General features: G+C 45.3%; 1 protein-coding gene across 7 annotated transcripts in view; it reads right to left on the reverse strand.

Annotated features, from left to right (window-relative positions):
* Window positions 1-19,597, reverse strand: part of B4GALNT1 (beta-1,4-N-acetyl-galactosaminyltransferase 1) — a 46,813-nt gene that overhangs the window by 20,932 nt on the left and 6,284 nt on the right. For 3 of the 7 annotated variants that reach the window (XM_082208446.1, XM_082208445.1, XM_082208447.1), the window contains exon 2: window positions 18,455-18,532. The exons of 2 other annotated variants lie outside the window; for them this stretch is intronic. In XM_082208446.1, the coding sequence (XP_082064572.1) occupies window positions 18,455-18,507 (53 nt within the window). In that variant the 5' untranslated portion in view covers window positions 18,508-18,532. Of the gene's footprint in view, window positions 1-2,940; window positions 3,049-15,390; window positions 15,487-18,454; window positions 18,533-19,597 lie in introns of those variants that run through there. 2 more of the 7 variants (XM_082208450.1, XM_082208451.1) reach the window with 2 other exon arrangements.

Consider the following 19,597-nt stretch of genomic DNA (forward strand, 5'->3'; position numbering starts at 1 on the left):
AGCTGCCGACTCCTTGGCTCCCCCTGGAGGCTGGAATGCTGCCTGGGTTGACGTGGCAGTCAGCTCCCCCTGCAGCCTGCAACCGGTGCCCTCAGCATCCCTGCATTCACTCGCATTCTGGGAAACAGCCAGGACCTCCAATGCAGTCAAACTCTGGGCTGGGATGACTGGCTGGTGGGCTAACTTCAAAGCATTCCACATCTTACGTGCAGTCACGTGGCCAGCCAACGTTTTAAGTTCCTCAAGAGAGACGGACAGAACTATTACGTCAATGGCCCTCAAATTCTGGCCTTTCCATTTCTCTGTCAGAGGAACCGGAGGGGCCTCAAACACAGTATGCCACACTCCATACTGACGCAGCAAACTCTCACACCATTTTGCCCAGGTTTTATAATTTTTCCCATTTAACTTTGGGCACTCAGTGGCCTCAGAAGCTTGGGGAAACTCCATTTCCAGCTTTTTGCTTTAGCTGTGAGCCTTTTTGCCTTCAAAGACTTCTTATCTTAGCAGCTCATTAATCACGAAGCCTTTGGCGCAGCTTCTAGCGACACGAGTTTCCTGGAAATACCTTGCCAGGGCTCGTGCACACTCTTTATCAGCAGATAATGCACACAGCAGAAGATGCACAGCAGGAGAGCATATTTACAGACTTTATTTAGCGTTGATCAGAACAAAGAAAAACATGACCGTTCTGAGTCAGAGTCTCCGACCGACTGAGAAAGGAAAGCAATAGCAAAACATAAACATCCTGTGAACAGGAAATACGCAGGCTGTGACACAAACATCCTGCTCCCTTTTAAGGTGGAACGGAAATATCCTAACAGGGGGGAGGAAAAAAACTAGCTAACTTCGCAAAGCCATAGTCACAGGTAGGTAGCCATGTTCGTCGGCCATAGTCCAAACAAACAAACAAACAAAAAATTTCTTCTGGTAGCACCTTAGAGACCAACTAACTTTGCTATTGCTATGAGCTTTTGTGTGCATGCACACTTAAGTTGGTCTCTAAGGTGCTACTGGAATAATAATAATTATTATTATTATTATTTTGCAAAGCCATGCAGAGGCAGCTGCTCTCCCGTTGGCTGTAAGGCAACTGTTTTGCTGCAATGCTCCTCTGCCAAGCTGAAGAGACCTCGCCTGAGTGGTTTAATGATCCCTCCTGCCCTTCTGGTCATGGGATTGGGGAGGGAGGGAGAGCCTGGGGAAAGAGCCTGGGTGAGCAGGAGCGTGGGCGGGCAACAGTAGAAAGCAAACTGAACAGGAAGGAGCACGTCATCACTTCCATAGGAGAGCTTCAAAGGCATTGAAAGCCAGCTGCAATTTTGCCTATGGCCCCATCTTAAACCAGGATTTCTCTGTTTAAGAACAAATCAGACTTGCTTATTTTTTTCCGTGGGTGCCATGGCTAAAAAGTGGCACTTGGAGGCTATGCTATTATTTATTTCTTGAAATAATTACACTGCTTGATTGGCTTTTTTTAAAAAAAACTAAAACTATCAAAGGAGTTTATTTTTCTTTCGAATTTTTGCTCCCCCCCTCCTAATTTTGCACCCAGGGCAATAGACCCCTGGCTCCTGCCCCCCACATGCTATGCCACTGTTGTGGACCATTCCCTTTCAATGTGAGGTTCATATTTCTTTTCCATACCTGATAGGGAAGTCCCATTAGCCTCCCCCAAAATATCTCACAAACTATTTTGGCCTTCACCTAAAATCCGGGGGTAATTTCATTCAACAAGGAACCTCCAATTTCACTTTGAAATGTCACTTCAGGTCCCAACTCAAACGCCAGTCTTTTTTTATAGCTTTCATAATGTCACTTAAGGGAGGTTGAAAGCAGGTTGACGATATTTGTTAGCATGAGATATGGCCATCATATGGCATCAAATTTATCTTTCTTAGTACAAATGCTAGCCTTTGCTGTTCCACTTTCTCCATTATTCCACATACAGCCCCAGTCATCACTGGCTGTTCTTGCCATGCCACTCATTTTCCCCACCTTCTTTTTCAAATTTCTATTCTCTCTCTCTCTCTCTCTCTGCCTCATCTCTCTAGCTTCTTTTCTGAAAAAGTGTTACTTCTGCTGCTTGCGCCTTTTCAAAAACTTGCTTTCTAAATAATCACCAATTTAATAAACATAACTAATTCCTGCATTCTCTGCAGAAGAAGGGAGGAGTGCAGAGAGAATAAACATCATTGTTCACCTGTAGCAGCAAAACCAGATACCTTTAGCTGTCCCACCGACAATAAAACACGTCTCTCCCATATCTGTCTCCACAGCCATAGCTGTAACTCTCTAATGACTTGACACTGAAAGTGCACCCTTCCATGTCTGCTGAGACAGACAGGTGCCAACAACTATGACTAACTCCGACAGTTCTCCTCTCAGTACTTTGCATCCTAGTCTTCGGTTCCAAAAAGGTGTACAATGACACGTCATCACTGGTACAACCCCACAAGTCAGAAACACAAACACATGTCTTATGCCAAATCAGACTATTTTTCATCAGACCAGAAGCAGTTTTCCAGGGTTTCAAATAGAGAAGCTTTCCGATCACCTGCTCCCTTAGGGATGGGGAGTGTGTGGCTCTCCTCCAGACACTGCCGGACTACATCTCCCATCATCCCTGACCACTGGCCAAACTGCCTGAGGCTGATGCAGTTGAGATTCCAAAGCAGGGCTACCCAATCTTTTTTAAAACCTGCAGATGCCAGGGATAGAACTAGAAATCCCTGCGTAGCCCACGTGGTGCCCTACAGATGCTGTTTGACTCCCTGCTCCCATCAGCCCCAGCCAGCATGGCCCATAGCCAGGGATGGTGGGGGTTGTAGCCAACAACATCAGGAGGGAACCAAGTTGGCCCAGCTCTGATCTGCATGAAAGAAAGCAATCTGCCACTGAGACCTGGTCCCTACCATACTTTGTCCCCTTCAGCCCTACCCTTTTCTGAAACAGAATGTTCTGTACCCCCCCCCCTTCCAAGTGAGCTATGTGCTTTCTCGAAACATTCCTTGCACCAGTTGCACAGTCGTTACCAGAAGCAGCGTGAGTCATATAGGGAAGAGCTACAGTAATTAGTAATGACTTGGCACGTCATCAGTTGAGCAAGATGCATGGTGAGGATACAGGCATTCATGTTTTTGCCTGCAGCACAGGATGTTGAAACCGTATTAAACAATGGAAATGAAACACGTTTGCACCTTGTTCCTGTTCCTCTCCCCCCCCCTTTTATTTGTGTAGGGGCTACTTTAGTTTTCTCCTACTTCTGAGATATTCTACAATAGTGTGGTAATTTCGAAATGCATGGGCTCATTGGGACAATCCCCATCACCACACCCTCGAAGAAAGTCCAAAAATGCAGGCAGCTGTATCAACTGATATATGTAAATTTATACATGCATACATACACCCCACTAAAGAACAGCAATCTGTGGCATAAAACCCATTTGATTAGAATCAACTGGCTGTAATAAATTATGGAATAAATTCAACTTGTAGAAAACATTGACCTTTAACAAAAGGCATCAAGCCAGCTGAAATGCAATCTTTGGCTCTTTATGAGAAATACAAAACTGCAACACAAGCAGTCACTAACATGGTGCCATTGTGCTCACTAATATCTCCTATGGTGTCCACGAAAGGTCTCAGTAGCTATTTCCTAAAATCCACAATATACAAGAAACTGTTTACTCATCCCGCTCAGTTTCTATTTGCACTGGCTCAGGAATGGGTGCCTACCCTCCCATCTGTTCTGAACAGAGGAGAGCTGCAAAGAGTGAATGTGGCAGTGACCGATGTAGGTGCCATTCCACCCCACTGACCGACCATCTTGTAGCCCTGTCTCTTTTTCATATGGCAACCATTTTTTGCAACCATTTTGTAAAGGACACCCCTGTTGCTTCCTCAAGATACCATATGTGCCCAGTTGCCCACAGAGCTTAGTAGCGACTGCTGTAGCGTATTGTACAAAATTACATATACAATGACTACAACTCTAGGCCAGTGTTTCCCAACCTTTTTTGGGCAAAGGCACACTTGTTTCATGAAAAAAATCTCGAGGCACACCACCATTACAGCCCCATGACGTCAGCGCGCAGCGTCACGCCGGGAGGGACATGAATTGCTAGCAAATTACATAATCACCTCCTTGAGGGCTGGCTCATCTTCTCCGAAGGCAGAACCCCATTAATTAACAGGACAGACTCACACTATAGCCAAGACGAGGGGGGGAAACCTCAGTCATGCACAGTCATGCACATGTGGGGGCTAAATGAGGACGAAGACCGGGCAGAGAGCAGGGTTCAAATCACCCCACCTGGCCAGGACAATCCCTGGGTGCTCCCTTGGGCCACTCGCCTGACCCACCTTGCAGGGCTGTTGTTGCGAGGATAACACGGGGAGAACCACGCGCGCCCCCGGGAGCTCCTTGGAGGAGAAAGCGGGCGATGAACGCAATGCATGAAATATATGAGAGGCGACCAGGTTTTGCAGGTGAGGGGCCCCCACCAGCCTCCGCTTCCAACACCCGGCGCAACGACGCCGAAGTTTCCCCCCGGGCTCGGCTCGGGGAGCAGCGCTGCTCCCCCCCCGGCTCCCCTTCACCCTCCCGGCTCTCTCTGCCGCCCACTGGGGACCCCCCTCACCTGCCAAGTCCGGAGCGCCGGTGGAAGTTGCATGCATGCATGCAGGGCGCCGCGTTGCCATTGCATTGCACTGCACTCCATGCAACGCCTGCACGCATGCATTGCCTTGCACGCCCGCCAAGGGGTCTCCCCGCGGTCCGATGCGTCCCCTCCGGTGCGGATGCAGCATTGCAAAAATAACCCCCCCCCCCGACGCAGCCCTACCTGGGGGGCAGCCTCCGCCTCCGCCGCTCCGCCTCCGCGGGGATCCCCGGGCTCCATCCTGCCGCCCGATCTCCGCGGGGGCGCAGGCAGGCTGCGCGGGGTCTGTGCGGAAGAGCCCCTGCCCACCCGGCCGCCGCCGCCGCGCTCATTCCATGGCCGGGAGAATAGCGCTTCAAACAAAACGCCCAGCCCGCCAGGCCACGCTGGGAAACGTAGTTCTCGCACCCCACGCGGGCGCGGAGCCCAAGGGCGAGGGGACTAAGGATCCCAGCAGCCCCCGCGCCGGGGACGGAGGGGGAGAGGCCGGGTGCAGGGATGGAGGGACGGGTGGGCAAGCGAGTGAGTGAGTGGCAGCCGCCAAGCCTTGGCCGAGAGCCAGGAAGGGCCTCCCCGGAGGAGGAGGAGGAGGAGGGAGGCGCAGAGCGGGAGGGAGGGAGGGAGGGAACCCCAGGGGTCATCTAGTGACGGCGCCCCAATCGAAAATTTGACTTTTTTAAAAAAAAAATCTTTCGAATTTTTTAATTTTCCCCGCGGCACACCAGGCAACATCTCGCGGCACACTAGTGTGCCGCGGAACAGTGGTTGGGAAACACTGCTCTAGGCAATCATACTTATTTAGTGGCAGAAGAAAGAAAGTAGCAGCTAAGACAGAGAAGGAAAAAAATAAGCCGTCACCCCCCATCACCTTGTGTTGCTGGACTCTAGCTCCCATCAGCCCCCTGCCTTCATGGTCAGCTGTCAGGGATAATGGGAAATGCAGTCTAATGCACAGCAATCATGAGTGAAAATAAGGCACAAGGTTGTGCAATATCTTAATATTTTGAATTACAATGGTTTTTAAACTCCATAGTTCTATCAATTTACTTGTGCATTGCAACCTTCTTCTCGTCTTTTATGGTCAAGAGGTTTAGTCATAAAAGCTATCTCCCAAACATTATCATACATTGCATTACTGTACTACTAAAGTTGGGGGATTTCCAACTGACAGCAATTGCTCATATGACTGCTGTCAAGAAGGAAGCTATGGGCCAGATTGAACTAACCCAGTACACTAACCAAAGCCGACACAAAGGCTCCTGTGAGCACACCAGGGCAGGGCGGCTTCTTCCACTCTCCTTCTCCCGATCTGCTCTGGAAAACCTCCAGAACAGCGCACTGGGGGAGGAAAGGAGAGGTCGTTCTGTCAGGCAAGCAGAAATGCTTGCACTAATGGAATGATAGCAACCGCTGAATTCTTCTGGGTACGTTCCAAATCTCTTTCAGCAACAATTCCTTATGAGTCCAAGAAGGGCCCTCTTTCGTAAATGATTTGGCACATTTCTAAATAAGTAGAAGAAATGCAAACTTGAAAAAGGAAGTTTTACCATTTCAGCTGCTAGAGTAAGGTAGTAACACAATCAAAGACAAAAGCCTCTGCTTGATTATTAGCCTCACTCGATTCCATAAGCAAGGACCGCCAGTCAGGGCTTGTCCACACTTCTGTTTGTACCTGCCTCTCCCTCCGGGGAAAACTTCACCACTTAATCAGAGCAAATGTCAATCAACTGAAGCAAACGTCAAGTTTTCTGTGGATTGAGGTTTGCTCTGATTTTTCTAGGCATGGGACAAGCGAAGTGTGGGTGCACCCTCATTTACCCTCTTTTTCATTAGACATCACATTGACATCACTTCTGCTCTTTAAAAAAGTCCCCGTCTCCTACACCCGGCCCTGGGCGAAGAGGCATTAATTCCCATCCTTGGGGGAGAAAGCAAAGTTGCAGCACTGTGCCAACTGTCCCCAAAATACTGCCAACAATGCCTCACATTTAGGAAATTAACATGGAGGAACACCAGTACAAGCACTAGAGAAATGGCAGTGATCCCTTTAACAGAGTTCTCAGAGTGCCTGTGGGCCTCCTACTGCTGACACATAAAATCAACACAAGACCACTCGTTATGTGCTACTGTAGAGTCAGAAAAGTTTCAGCAAAGGGCAAACCACATGACTGCGAAGCTAGACCTGGGGGCCTCCATAAAGTGGAATGTTAGAAGACTGAGGTCAAAAGGAAATACTTCGTCACACAGCAGGTAGTTAAAACTAGGGAATTCACTTGTATAGTATACAGAAATGGCCACTAACTTGGGTTGCTTAAAAAAGATGACAAATTAGACTAATTCATAAAGCTATCCATGACTACTTGCCATGAGAATGCATATTATCTACCAGTATTGGAGAGCCCAGGACCTCCCATTGCCTTAAAACAATCTTACCCCAGGGTGTTTTCCCTTCTTGGGAGTGGGGCACCTTTCACACATTATTATTCTGTCCTGGAAGCAGCATTGTCCTGCTTTCTTATCAGATTTTGCCTAAACTTCTAGTGCATCTGAAAGCTCATACTTTTTTCTTTTCTTGAAAATCCTGTTAAGTGCATGAAATATTCCTTCTTAACTAACATCCACAGCATTGAATCAAAGACAGTTCTAGCACACAAAGTATAATGTGGTTATTACACAGTTTGAATGTAGAACCTACAGCAGCCAAGAAATATATCTGCACTACAGAAAACAGCCTTTGACAGGGAGAAAACAAGGATTCTACAAAGATTCCTGTCATAGTGACCTGGTTTCACACATCATAGTGAGCCTAACCATGGCTTAGCATGCTCTCCAGAAAGGAGAATATGGCTACTGTACTTTGCTCCTCCTTGGTCGTTCTGCAAGTGAGCCATCCCAAGCCATGGTTTGGCTTAGTGTGTCATCTGAACCAGACCTAGTGAGAGAAAGATACTGGGGCACTTCAGCTGGTCCACAGATTTGCGTGGCTGAAACACAGTGTAAGCTAGACTGGCCTTCTTTAGTAAGGCGAGGTCTTCTACCTCCCTGCTTTATTTCAAGCAAGTGATGCTGGAGGTGAACTGTGAATGGGAAGGTCACACAATCTTTCCTGGAAAACTTTACCTCAATTCCAGGTATGTGGATGCAAACTGTGGTTACTGAAAAGGGGAAGAAAAGAACACCCTGTGCATGATCATAGGCACCGTTTTCTCTGACATGATTCACACCTTCCAAGTTCAAGACCTGTAATTAAGAAAGAAATTCTGATCTAGCCCAAATTGATCAGAAAGTTATCAAAAGGTTGTATTCTATGCCTGAACTCCCATCATTCATCTTATCAGTGATCTCTGCTCACAAAGTCAGTTATCTCTTTAAATGCAGAGATGCTTGTCGTTATTTTACCACATCCTGCCCCAGCTTTGTGCAAAGCAGCTCTAGCCCTTTGAAGCCAACAACCCTGCCCAGCTCCACCAGAAAGTCACACACCAGCAACATACAACCCTCCTGCCTTGGAAAAATACAATCAAGAAGTGGGATGTAAATGTTTGAAATAAAGTAAATAAATAGTGGGGACATGAAAAAAATACACATGCTGCTCCTTAGATAGGTCCATTTTAAACTTGGGAAATTGTGGCAACAGACCAAGGATGAGAACTCAAACTCCCATCAGCCGCAGCCAGCATGGACAAAGGTCAGAGTCAGAGATGATGAAAGTTATAGTCCAACAACATCCAATGAGTCTCAGGTTCTCCATCTCTGCAACAGAAGGTGCTGGTGCTAATTCAAACATCTCTGGTTTGTTCTAGGGTAGCATCCTGATTCACCAAACACATCTCCCCTAAACTTTTTACAGGTAACCAGCCTGGGTCTGGTTAACAAATAAATAAACAGGCACATGTACACAGTGGTGGACCTCAGACTCCTCCTCTCCTCACCCTTTTCAGCAACGTAACAAGCCCTGACACTGACCCATGGAACCCAGGATGTGCTCAAGGAAGAGAGAAAGGCACTCTGCACATGCTCAAAGGCCATTTAATCTCCAATTGTTTCATGAGTTTCCTGGTCACAACTTGGAACCATGTTCCAGGTCTAAGAGCCAATTCATACATGTGGCTTAAGTTGCCACCATAGTCTTAAAAAAAACGATCTTAACTTCCTTTCTTCTTTCAAAATCTACATTACAAAATACCTTTCTCAAGCAATGTTAAAGATGTTAGAAAGAAAACAGTGTGCAAGCTTTTGCCTTCTCCAGAACTATTACAGTATTCAGTAGACAGAAAAGGGGAAGCGAAATGACTGGTGTTGAAATCATGCATGGAGTCTGAATTTAGTCAGAAAGACCGTGGAAGGAGGTTGCAATATTCAAATGAGGTACTATTAGGTGCTTTGCAGGGCTTCTGGGAAAAAGAAGCATACAATGGTTGACACTCAAATTTTTAGAAATATAAGATCCAGCTGTTAATCACAAGTGTATCATTTTTTACTTTTGCAAAATACACAGGTTTCCTCTCACCAGTCTTGGGTTTTTTTATCATCTAGATAATACCTGTATTTTTAGAAATATAAGATCCAGCTGTTAATCACAAGTGTATCATTTTTTACTTTTGCAAAATACACAGGTTTCCTCTCACCAGTCTTGGTTTTTTATCATCTAGATAATACCTGTATAAGAGAACTCAGAAGCTCGCATGCTACTTGTAGTATCTTGGTTGGCCTAATAAGGGTATTGCCCTAATGTGGATTTTGGATTTTCTTCTTGTGGGTCAACACAACTACATTTGCAAGAACGATGTTGGAGGAGCAGAGAAGAATTTGCCATGCAATGAGCATTCTGTCGAAACTTCAGCTTCACATTTGCATTGCAAAGCATTACAAAGAGTCTTGTGTTGAAAAGCAGGGTGGGAGGGACCTGCAAAAAGACAATTTGCTTTGGAGAATGCTACACTGATGCTACATTTCTACATTTAGAACAGGAGCCTGTTTGTTCAATCCATCCTTTCCTTCAAATATTTTTCTTTCTCTTCCTTTCTTCCTTCCGCAAAGAAAACCACCAACTCTGTTGGGCAACTACTGTACAAGACTTTCTCTATCCCGGGGAATATTATTTTGGCAATCAGGGATACTGAGGTTCCAGACCACTTTCCCCCACAAAAACAGAGTACCAGCCATCAGGAATGTAATCCAGGATGCTGGACCACATATAGCTACCAAGTTTTGCCACTTGGTCCTCAAACACCATTATTTCAAAAAGACAGGTAAATGGGCAACACAGTATGCAAACATATCCATGGCTATTTTAGAACAACACTTACTTCTGCTTCTGCCCACAAACACCTCCCCCAAGTTATATTGATGACATCTTCATCATCTGGACCCATGGGCAGGAGACTGTACAGTACTGTACAGTTGTACCTCGACTCCTGAACACCTTGGGAGTCAAACGTTCTGGCTCCCAAATGATCAAAAACCTGCAATGAATTTTCCGGTTTTGGGACGTTCTTTTGGAAGCCAAACATCCAACGAGGCTTCCATGGCTTCCGATTGGCTACAGGAGCTTCCTCAGCCAATCAAAAGCTGCACTTTGGAAATCTAACGTTTCGGAAGTCAAATGGACTTCCGGAATGGATTCTGTTCGACTTCCGAGGTACGACTGTACACTAGGACTAGTGAAAAAATATTCACCTCACCATCAGTCCAAGCACAGACCTGTCCACATGCAGGTTCATTTTATGGATGATACTGCAAAACTGCATAGTAGACAAATAGGCACCAGCTTATAATAGAAACCAGCTGACTGCAAAACATGTTTGCACACTTCTTGCTTCCATCCAAAGCATAACACAAGATCTTCCATCTATACCCAAGTCCTGAATTCAGCCACATTTGTTCCAGCTTTTTGGATGGGGATGTGCACTTGAAGGATTTATATTAGACATTTGCTGCAATGAGACACCACTTAGGCAACACCATTACAGGATGTTAACAGGGTATGGACTTTCTTCTTGACTAACCCAATCTCGTTAGCTGCTCAGAATCCTGCTGAGACAATTTGGTTTTTCTGCCTCAGTGGAAGGATTGCAAACTGCAGTCCTGAATCAGCATATTGGTCCTTGTCCAAAATACTGACCTTGTTCCAGAACCCTGGGATCTTCCTATTGTTTGGGTCATCACCCACCCTTGGTGAAGGACATGACTACAGTTCAGGGCAGTGTGAACAAACATCATGTGTGAACATGCAGTGAGTAGGGTCTCATGACTGCCTGCCAGAAAAAAAATACCACATCATCAGGAGTTCACTCACCGGCTTATTTGCCAAAGGGATACATGCCATCAACAATTGCCTTCAGTACAGGACAAACACTGAAATGCAGACAAACCAGTCACAAATCTGATGCAATAAATTGCAATATTCAGAAACCAGTGGGATTAAATTTCAGCTTTATGCAACAGTATACTTGCTTTCTTGGGAAGTGCCTTTCTGCAACAAAGGCATTGCAAAAGGAGACTGCAATGTAATAATAATAATAATAGCCCGTCCATCTGGCTGGGTTTACCCAGCCACTCTGGGCAGCTCCCAACAGAATATTAAAAACATGCTAAATCATCAAACATTAAAAATTTCCAAAACAGGGTGAAATAGCTGAATTAGAAAGTTTTCAAGACATTTGGCTCTATCAGTTGGGTTTGAATCACAATAACTGTTTCCTGTCCCACTAAAGGTCAGGATAAGAATAGCAAAACTGGGGTGATTATCACCAAACTACCGCTGAATGGTAGCTTTGCCTATCATAAATTTTATACAGAATTATCAGAGACAGCACTTTTTGCATCTTGTGGTCATTTGGTCCCATTTTCATGCACACCCCAGTATGCCCACGTGAGTCCGAGTGTGGGAGCAGGATGGAGGGAGAAATGTTTATGCTAGGATGAGTCTGCTAGTTTTTTCCAGGTGTTCCATGGCTGTTATAATTATTGTAATGGACTAACACAGCCAACTCCACTGGAAGATGTGGGATCCAATGTTTGTAGCAACATTAGATCCGGCTGTGATTACATCATAGCTTTCACTGCGCATGATTCTACCCCTATCTGGTGTCCCAAGTATATGGCTATGCATGTCTGTCCTCACTTCTGAGTGACAAGCTGTTTCATAGATACATGCCCCACCAAAAGTTCTGTTTCCTTTGGAAGTAGGTCACAAAAGGTTTGTGGCACCTTGCTGCCTAGAAAAAAACATCAGAATCTTGTGGCACCTTAAAGACCAATGAATACATCATAGCATAAATTTTCCCAGACAATAGTGAACTTCAACAGATGCTTGAAATGTTATCCTGAGTGATAGACTTTTGTAATGCTTTTTCTAACGCCCTCACTCTGTTAATAGGCTGCACTGTACAACTGATGAAAGCTCAAGATAGCAAACTCATTCCTAATTTGAATTTAACAGCCTTTGTATTGCAACATTACACTAGAAAGTTAATTAGTGGTTAAAGCTGCAAGTAGACTCTGGTCTACTTGTCCAGAGTACCAAGAAATCGCCTGAAAATCCTATCCAGTGGCCATGCAATTGCAAGATTACAGAAGTCATTCCAGAGAGAAATCACTACAGTGATCTCCTGCTCTCAGAATAAGCCAACCAGAAATTGACAGGGTGCAAATCAGATTCGTAGCAACGAAGAGCACATCATCACCAGCAATATTGTGAAATGGACAGCAAGTCAGAAGCCCATTAGTGTCACATCTGATTTAATAGCAAACACAGCTAGAAAGAAGATGTGCGTATTTAAAGGAGCTAGGGAACTTCTAAAGTATTAAATAATTGTTGTTATGCACTCACAGAATCCCAGTTTGGGATCTAAACCAGACATGCAACAAAGCCAGTCTCAATCACTTCCCTGCTATTAGGATATGATGGTCTCCAAACAGCCTCATTTAGCCTCTAGCTGAGCTCCAATCATTACTTCGACCCAGGCCAGCTCAACATCTGACCCACAGAGCAGAACATGGTCTCCAGCCAGATACTTTTGCCCACCAGATGCTTCTCTCTCCCCCAAAAGGTTTAAGGCATTTCAGTCAGTGGCAAAGTCAGGTTTACCACATGCCACCAAAACATGATTATACAATAAACCCTCAAAGCAGTTGACAAAAAGATAAAAGAAAAAATACAATACATTATTGACACCATGATTTTAGGATAAATACGACACCCCCCTCCCCCTCCCCAAAGCTACATGCCACTGGAGGGGGGAGGGGGAGGGGGCTGGATCAGGACACTTTAACCCTTTCATCTGCCATCATTTCCCCACTCTGAATTGCCCTCCCCATGTAGCTCCTATTTGCCCTGCAGGAAGGAAATGGTTTGACCCCAAGTCCCTAACAGGTCACCATACAGGTCTGGTGAATAGTGCTCACTTTGGTCAGCTGCTGCAAATTCCTACCTTGCTTACTTTTTGTTTTGGAGTTTTGTTTTCCCTCTCTTTTCCAAAAATTCCAATCAAAACTCAAACATCATAGTTTTGGGTCTTCTCTCAGCCTCCCCATACCACTTCCTAGAACAAGAATGTAAGTGAGTTACCAGGGGTCTTGTAAAGGAACAGTCAATCAAACAACCAGGACAGAGTGCAGCAGTTATATTTACATGGGCTTGGCAGGGTGATTGTGGAACAACTCCTAAATAAGCCCCACTTCATTCTTTTTACTGCACATTCATGGTGATCTGTGCTTGTGAGGCCATCATGGTCGTCACACGTGATCCCACTTCCAAAGCTATTTGCACCTGCAAACGACAATTTGGGGCAGCGGCAGCACCAGATTTAAGGTGGTGCAGGCACAGGGTGCCAAGCCAAGGGGGGCACAAAACTGAGAAGATCCATTTGGGGGCATAAAATTTTGGGCTCGACCATGGTGGCATATTACAAAAAAATACCATAGCCCACCCCTGGGGGCAGGTATATTATTTCACATGCTCAATGAGTGCATATCCTGTCACTTTCTCTAACACAAATGTTCCTTGTTTATTCTTGTTCTGTTTTGGTTGCACTACAGCTCCTCCAGCCAGCAGTAATGTGGAAGCATTGGGGAAGCATCACAGAACAAGCCAACCAGTAGAAATCCAGAACTAGAACATGTTGCAGAACACACACACCGTTGAACGGGGGGGGGAGCTGTAGGACTGCCACCTCACCCACCAGAGATCCTATCTATAGCCTTAAGTTCTGAGGCAACGGGAGAAGATTCTGTCGCACTCCCCATTCTGTTCCTTCACTAGCCCCTCTGCCTTCCCTCTTCCCCTCCACCTGTTGCAAGAAGATGTCCTTGAGGAAGTTGAGCAAGGGGACCAGTGGAGAAGCAGCAGCTACATCATTTATTGCTTCCTCATAACTATTACAGTATACCTACAGCCAGGATAAGGAAATCACACTAGCGACTGCCTGAGCAGATAATGATATTGTGACAGACCTGTAAAAGAAAAATAAATTGACTCTAGGATCTTGAGAACAAGGAAACTGACAACTCATGGAGAGGAGTGGGACTGAGGGAAAGTCCTTCCTGGAAAGTGATGCAACTCATAAACTACATGCTTGAATAAACTTCCTCCAGGTGAAATCACTCTAGCCTCAGCCCTTCCATCAGAAATCTCTGGGTTGAAGCCAAACATTTGAGTCATGTTAGTTCTCCCATCCTAGGGATAGAGAATTGGGAACCTCAGAGGTTCAATCTGGCCCCCAGGTGCTTCCCATTCCAAGGCTATATCTTCTTACCCTCTCCTCCAATGCCAAGACCACCTTCCCTAATATCATTCCCTGGATGATTTCTAAGAGCCCGCATCTCCGACTGAGCTGGGTAGGGAGAAGGCTCTAAAGCCCAACCCTGCTGCCATTTACTATGGGAAGTAAGGCATAAACAAACCCTTTGCCTCTGTGTCCTGGGCTCACATGGGAGTCTCGGGGCTCATCCACATCACCATTTGCTCCGCTGCTTCCCCTCCCCCCGGGGAAACCTGATCTTCAGCCCTGAATCGGAACAAACAGCAACAACTTAACAGCTTGATTGTACAAAACCTCTCAGCAGTTTACAAAAAAATAAAAATAAAACATACAATTATGAATAAAAAAGTAAGAATAATAATTTAAGGCCAATGCATACAGAAAGCCATCAACTGTCTCCACAATAATTCATCACAAATCTGCAAGAGTAGAATATGGTGATTTGAGGTTCTCAGGATTTAATACGATATCTATCGAGATTCGTTATCTATGTGGGGTGTGCATGCATGTGTAGATGTACATACTTTGCTCTCAAGAAGCAGAAAGAGAACAGATTGCTACAGATTGTAGAGGTTACTTTGCACACAAAAATAGTAATAATGGGGAAATTACTGCGTATACTGAGAAACTGCAATTAAGTGATGCTTAATTTAGCAATAAAGTCAAAATATGGCTCAACTTTGGTCACCCCTCACTGTTCCCAGAATGGCCAAGGCATCAGACTCGACTCCTTTGAACATCTCACACACTATGACACTTTGTGACATTGCAATACAGCAGTGACATCTTGGCAAACTGATTATTGCTTTGTCCTTTCTGAGACAGATTTCATTAAGCTCCACTATATTAGAAGTCAAAACACAGAAACCTTTTGAATGTAAAAATTGCTAACCTTGAGCTCCAGTACTCGTCAAATAATCAAATTGTTGTTACATTTTTAGTTAATAAAACATTTAAAATACCTGGGACGAAAATCTGCACTGGTTCAGTCACAAAAACGATGCACAGCAATGCTGGAAGCTGTAGTCCAGAAACATCTGGAAGCCCTCACATTAGACACCCCTGATCTGGAAGAATCCACTGCAACATTGAAGACTATTCAGAAGCTTCAGCTGGTGCAGAATTTGGTGACCAGGTTGCTCATTGGAGCAAGGCAGTTTGAGCATATTACACCAATCCTGGTTGAACTGCACTAGCTGCCAATTAGTTTCTGGGTCCAGTTCAAAGTCTTAACTGCCTCAGGACTGCAATTGCTCAAGGTCTGCCTCTCCTCATATGAACCTACCTGGATGCTATGATCATATGCCTCTCCCCATATGAACCTACCTGGACGCTATGATCATCCCCTGAGGCCCTTCAAGGGCCTCCTCCATGAGAAATCCGGAGGATCAGTGGTGTAGCATGTGTTGCCAGCCCCTGGGGCACGGCCCCTTCCTGCAATCCAGTATTGAACCCCATCATTGTTACTAATGAACTTACAAAGTAGAAAAAACTGCATGCCTAGTTCATTTCATCTCCATTTAAAGGCAGAAATTGTATTTGTTAAAATTGTGTATTGCTCTCTTCCTGCTCAAAGCAGCACCTATGGGATGCCCAGGCTTCCTCCCACTGGGGTAGTAGCAAGCTCAGACCTGCTTAGTTCCATAAAAACAATTACATTAGGACTTGCAGTCCATTTGCTGGCCGTGCCTGAATTATTAGCAGGCACTGCTCAATTCTCAAGGCAGCCTGTTCTTTTTTAAAAAATGTATTTTTTTATTAAAGATGTCTTGTTTACAAAGTATGTGCAATGTCTCTTTTTTCAAGGAACATTTTTTACAGGTCGGTGTGGCGTTTGCCTCCTAGGTGGGTCATAAGGAAAGGGTTAAATGAGTGTGATGTGATTGGCCAGTGAGAACCCGAGGGGAGGAGGTGGAGTTAGAGAGAGAGTTGGTGTTGTTTGAAAGTCAGTTGAGAGTTGGGAGTTGGAGAAGGAAGAGGGAGGTTGAGTCTGTGGGTTGGTCGAGTTGTGTGGTGAGAGAGTGAGAGGAGCTGTTAGGTGGAGTCAGATAGAGAGTTGGGATAATCAGTTTGAAGTTGTTAGTTGTTCATGCCTATAAAAATAAACTTGATTATTTGTTAATGTTAACAACTGTCTGGACTCCGTGTGTACCCAAGAGAAACGGCTTGGTGGCAGCCAAGAGGCAATCACAATGGTGGCACAGGGATCAACAGACCATCAAACGTCCGGGGACCCTGTGTGATCGCCACAGTCGGTTTCATTTGTTGAGACATTAGTGTTACATTAGGGGGGTAAGGGGAAAAGAGGTGGAGGGGGCCATGGTGGGGGAGGGTGGGGTATCAGCCTCTTCTTTTTTGGAAAAGTCTCATTTCACTTCTCTTCCATGTTTGTTTCAGCAGGTACTAGTCATCTGCACCCATTCTTTCATATAATCACTAATAACCCCCTCCTCCTTCCCACATGCACTAAGAACCCCACATACACACCCTCTGACTCCATCCATATGCTTGCACACATGGTTCAAACTGTACATGGTTCAAAATGTAAGCTCCACCAAGTTCAAATACAATTGTGTCCAAGCCTGAATTCTTATACAAATTCAAGTCAGTGACAGCACACAAAGGGATCCACAACAACCCCTTTAAGCAATTAAAAGTGGGAATTTAAATCCCATAGGCTTCCAAGGGATAACACTCAAAATGTTGGTTCTTCTAACCTGCTGGATTTCTGCCTGTCAAACATCGGTTAAAGGTACATAAACTCTGCCAGGGGGGAAAAGGTGCCAGTCTTCATGCTCAAGGTTACCTTGCCTATACATGATGGCACACATACACACCCACAGCACCCTCAGACTCAAAGCCTTGCAGGGCTTTAAAAGCCTAACTGATCTGGGAGAATCCACTGCAGCATTGCTGAAGCTAAGCGGGTGCAGTTGAGTTCAGATCAGTCCCCTGGGTGGAAGATCACAGGAGCCCAGTTCAAAAGTTACACAATACCAACCTAAGTTCCCTTGGGTAGAAAGAGCAGAGATAATAACAAGAACATCTGCAAGGAGCTGCTACCCCACGCCCCGACTTGTCAGGCATGTCCCAGGCTGCACCACCTGTTGTGTCCTCAGGCACAGTGATGCATGCCAAAAGACACACACTTTACAGACTTTCACCAGAGGGCAGACATGCATTGTATTAAGGGCGTGGCTACTTGGCTTGGCTCCACACATGAATTCGTTTTACGAATAGGGCTAGGGGAGCCCAGCTTGGGTATGAGCAAGGTATTCTCATCTGTTTCTCTGCTTTACTGGATTTATGAGCCCCAGTATCATTACTGGGACTGGTCCAGATTCTTTTCTTGCCTCTGGGTGCCTTTTTAGGTTCAAAGCTAAGTTAAAATCTCAACAATTACTGTGTCAAGTTCAGTCACCTTCCACCCTTCCACTTGATAAATGGGATCCTGACAGAACAGATAAGCTCCAAGTTTGTTAATTATTGCTTATCTCACAGTTCACATTCTCCTGCTCTCCAGCTTCCAGGTTAAAAGAACAGTTAATAAAACAGTTAATAAAATGCTTGGTTTAAAACAAGTTAAAATCAATTAAACCTCGGTTGAAATCTGTGGAGCTCTGGAGCTGGCTGCCCTTTCAGGGACTGAGCAAGGTATTAATGTTTGCGGAAGAGCAACAGCTATGGGGCTGTGCATCTGCTTGCATGCAAAAGCCTTGGGCTCCATCCCTGGTATCTCCAGGCAGGGCTGTAACACTCCCCTCTCTGAAACCCTGGAGCACTTCGGTTAGTCAGTCTCAACCGTCCTAAACTTGAGATATTTAAGGCAGCTTCCTGTTTAATGAACAAAAATATTTTCTAGTCTGTTGTGGACATCAGAAAGGTGAAAGTTATTTATAAATGATGGAAGTTTGAGGTTGCATGTAGGACTTTGAGATATAGCGGTTAAGATTGTCTGCAGAAAGAAGAAAGAAAATTCAGAGTCCTTGTCTCACACAGAAAGTGGTGAACCCTCCCAGCTCTCACCTGGGAGCTTTCGTTTCTTCTTCCAGTTTCTCACTCAGGGTCCCTGCATCCATCCACCACCTTCATGTGTGTGTAATCCTGGAACCCAGTAATGGCCCAGAGCAGAGGACACCAAAGGAAAACAAAAGAAAAGAGAAGAAATAAGATAAAAAGGAGGGACATACCGTATTTTTCGCACCATAACACTCACTTTTTTCCTCCTAGAAAGTAAGGGGAAATGTCTGTGTGTGTTATGGAGGGAATGCCTACGGGTGGCATGCCTACGGATTTTCCTCCTCTAAAAACTACGTGTGTGTCATGGTCGGGTGCGTGTTATAGAGCGAAAAATACGGTATATATGAGAAAAGAAACAAAGGGAAAATAAAAATAAAACAGGACTTTCGAATTTTTGTTTGTCAGTTGCCCCAAAAAAACTATTCAAAACATTCACTCCGTTAAGCAATACTTCCCCAATCTTCAGACCCATACGTCTCAAATGCATTCCTTTTCAAACAAAAAGTCCAAAAAGGGGTTCTCTAGTTGTTGTTACTCACAAATAACAGCAATTAATTTTCTGTAATCAAAACTATCAGCTATGTCAGGGACAGTCCCAGAATTACGAAAGCCATCTCAGCTTCTCATTTGATCCCAGAATGTCCCTATTTCATCCATGAGTGCCGCTGCTGCCGAGCTCAAAAAAGAGGAAGATCCGGCACTTGTCCTGACCAGCCGAGGAGGCAAGGGAGCCCCTGTGGCCTCTCCATGGCCGCTGCTGCTGCCCCACTTCCTTGGGCAGCTCATAGCAGCTGCTAGAGAGCAGATGAGAAGAGGCTGCCACTGCCAAGGCCCCGCCCTGTGTAAAGTGCTGGCTCTGAGGGGCAGGCAGAGGGCAAGGGCCTCCCTGGGAAGGAAGGAAGGGGGAGCAGAACGGAGCGCAAGGAGTCTTGATTTTAAAAAAACAACAACTTTGTGCATCTACATCTAATCTTGGACAAAGGTCAGAGTCAGAGATGATGGAAGTTGTAGTCCAACAACATCCAAAGAGTCTCAGGTTCTCCATCTCTGCAACAGAAGGTGCTGGTGCTAATTCAAACATCTCTGGTTTGTTCTAGGGTAGCATCCTGATTCACCAAACACATCTCCCCTAAACTTTTTACAGGTAAC

The sequence above is a fragment of the Podarcis vaucheri genome, assembly GCF_965113315.1.
Source record: "Podarcis vaucheri genome assembly, chromosome: 2".
NCBI lineage: Eukaryota > Metazoa > Chordata > Lepidosauria > Squamata > Lacertidae > Podarcis > Podarcis vaucheri.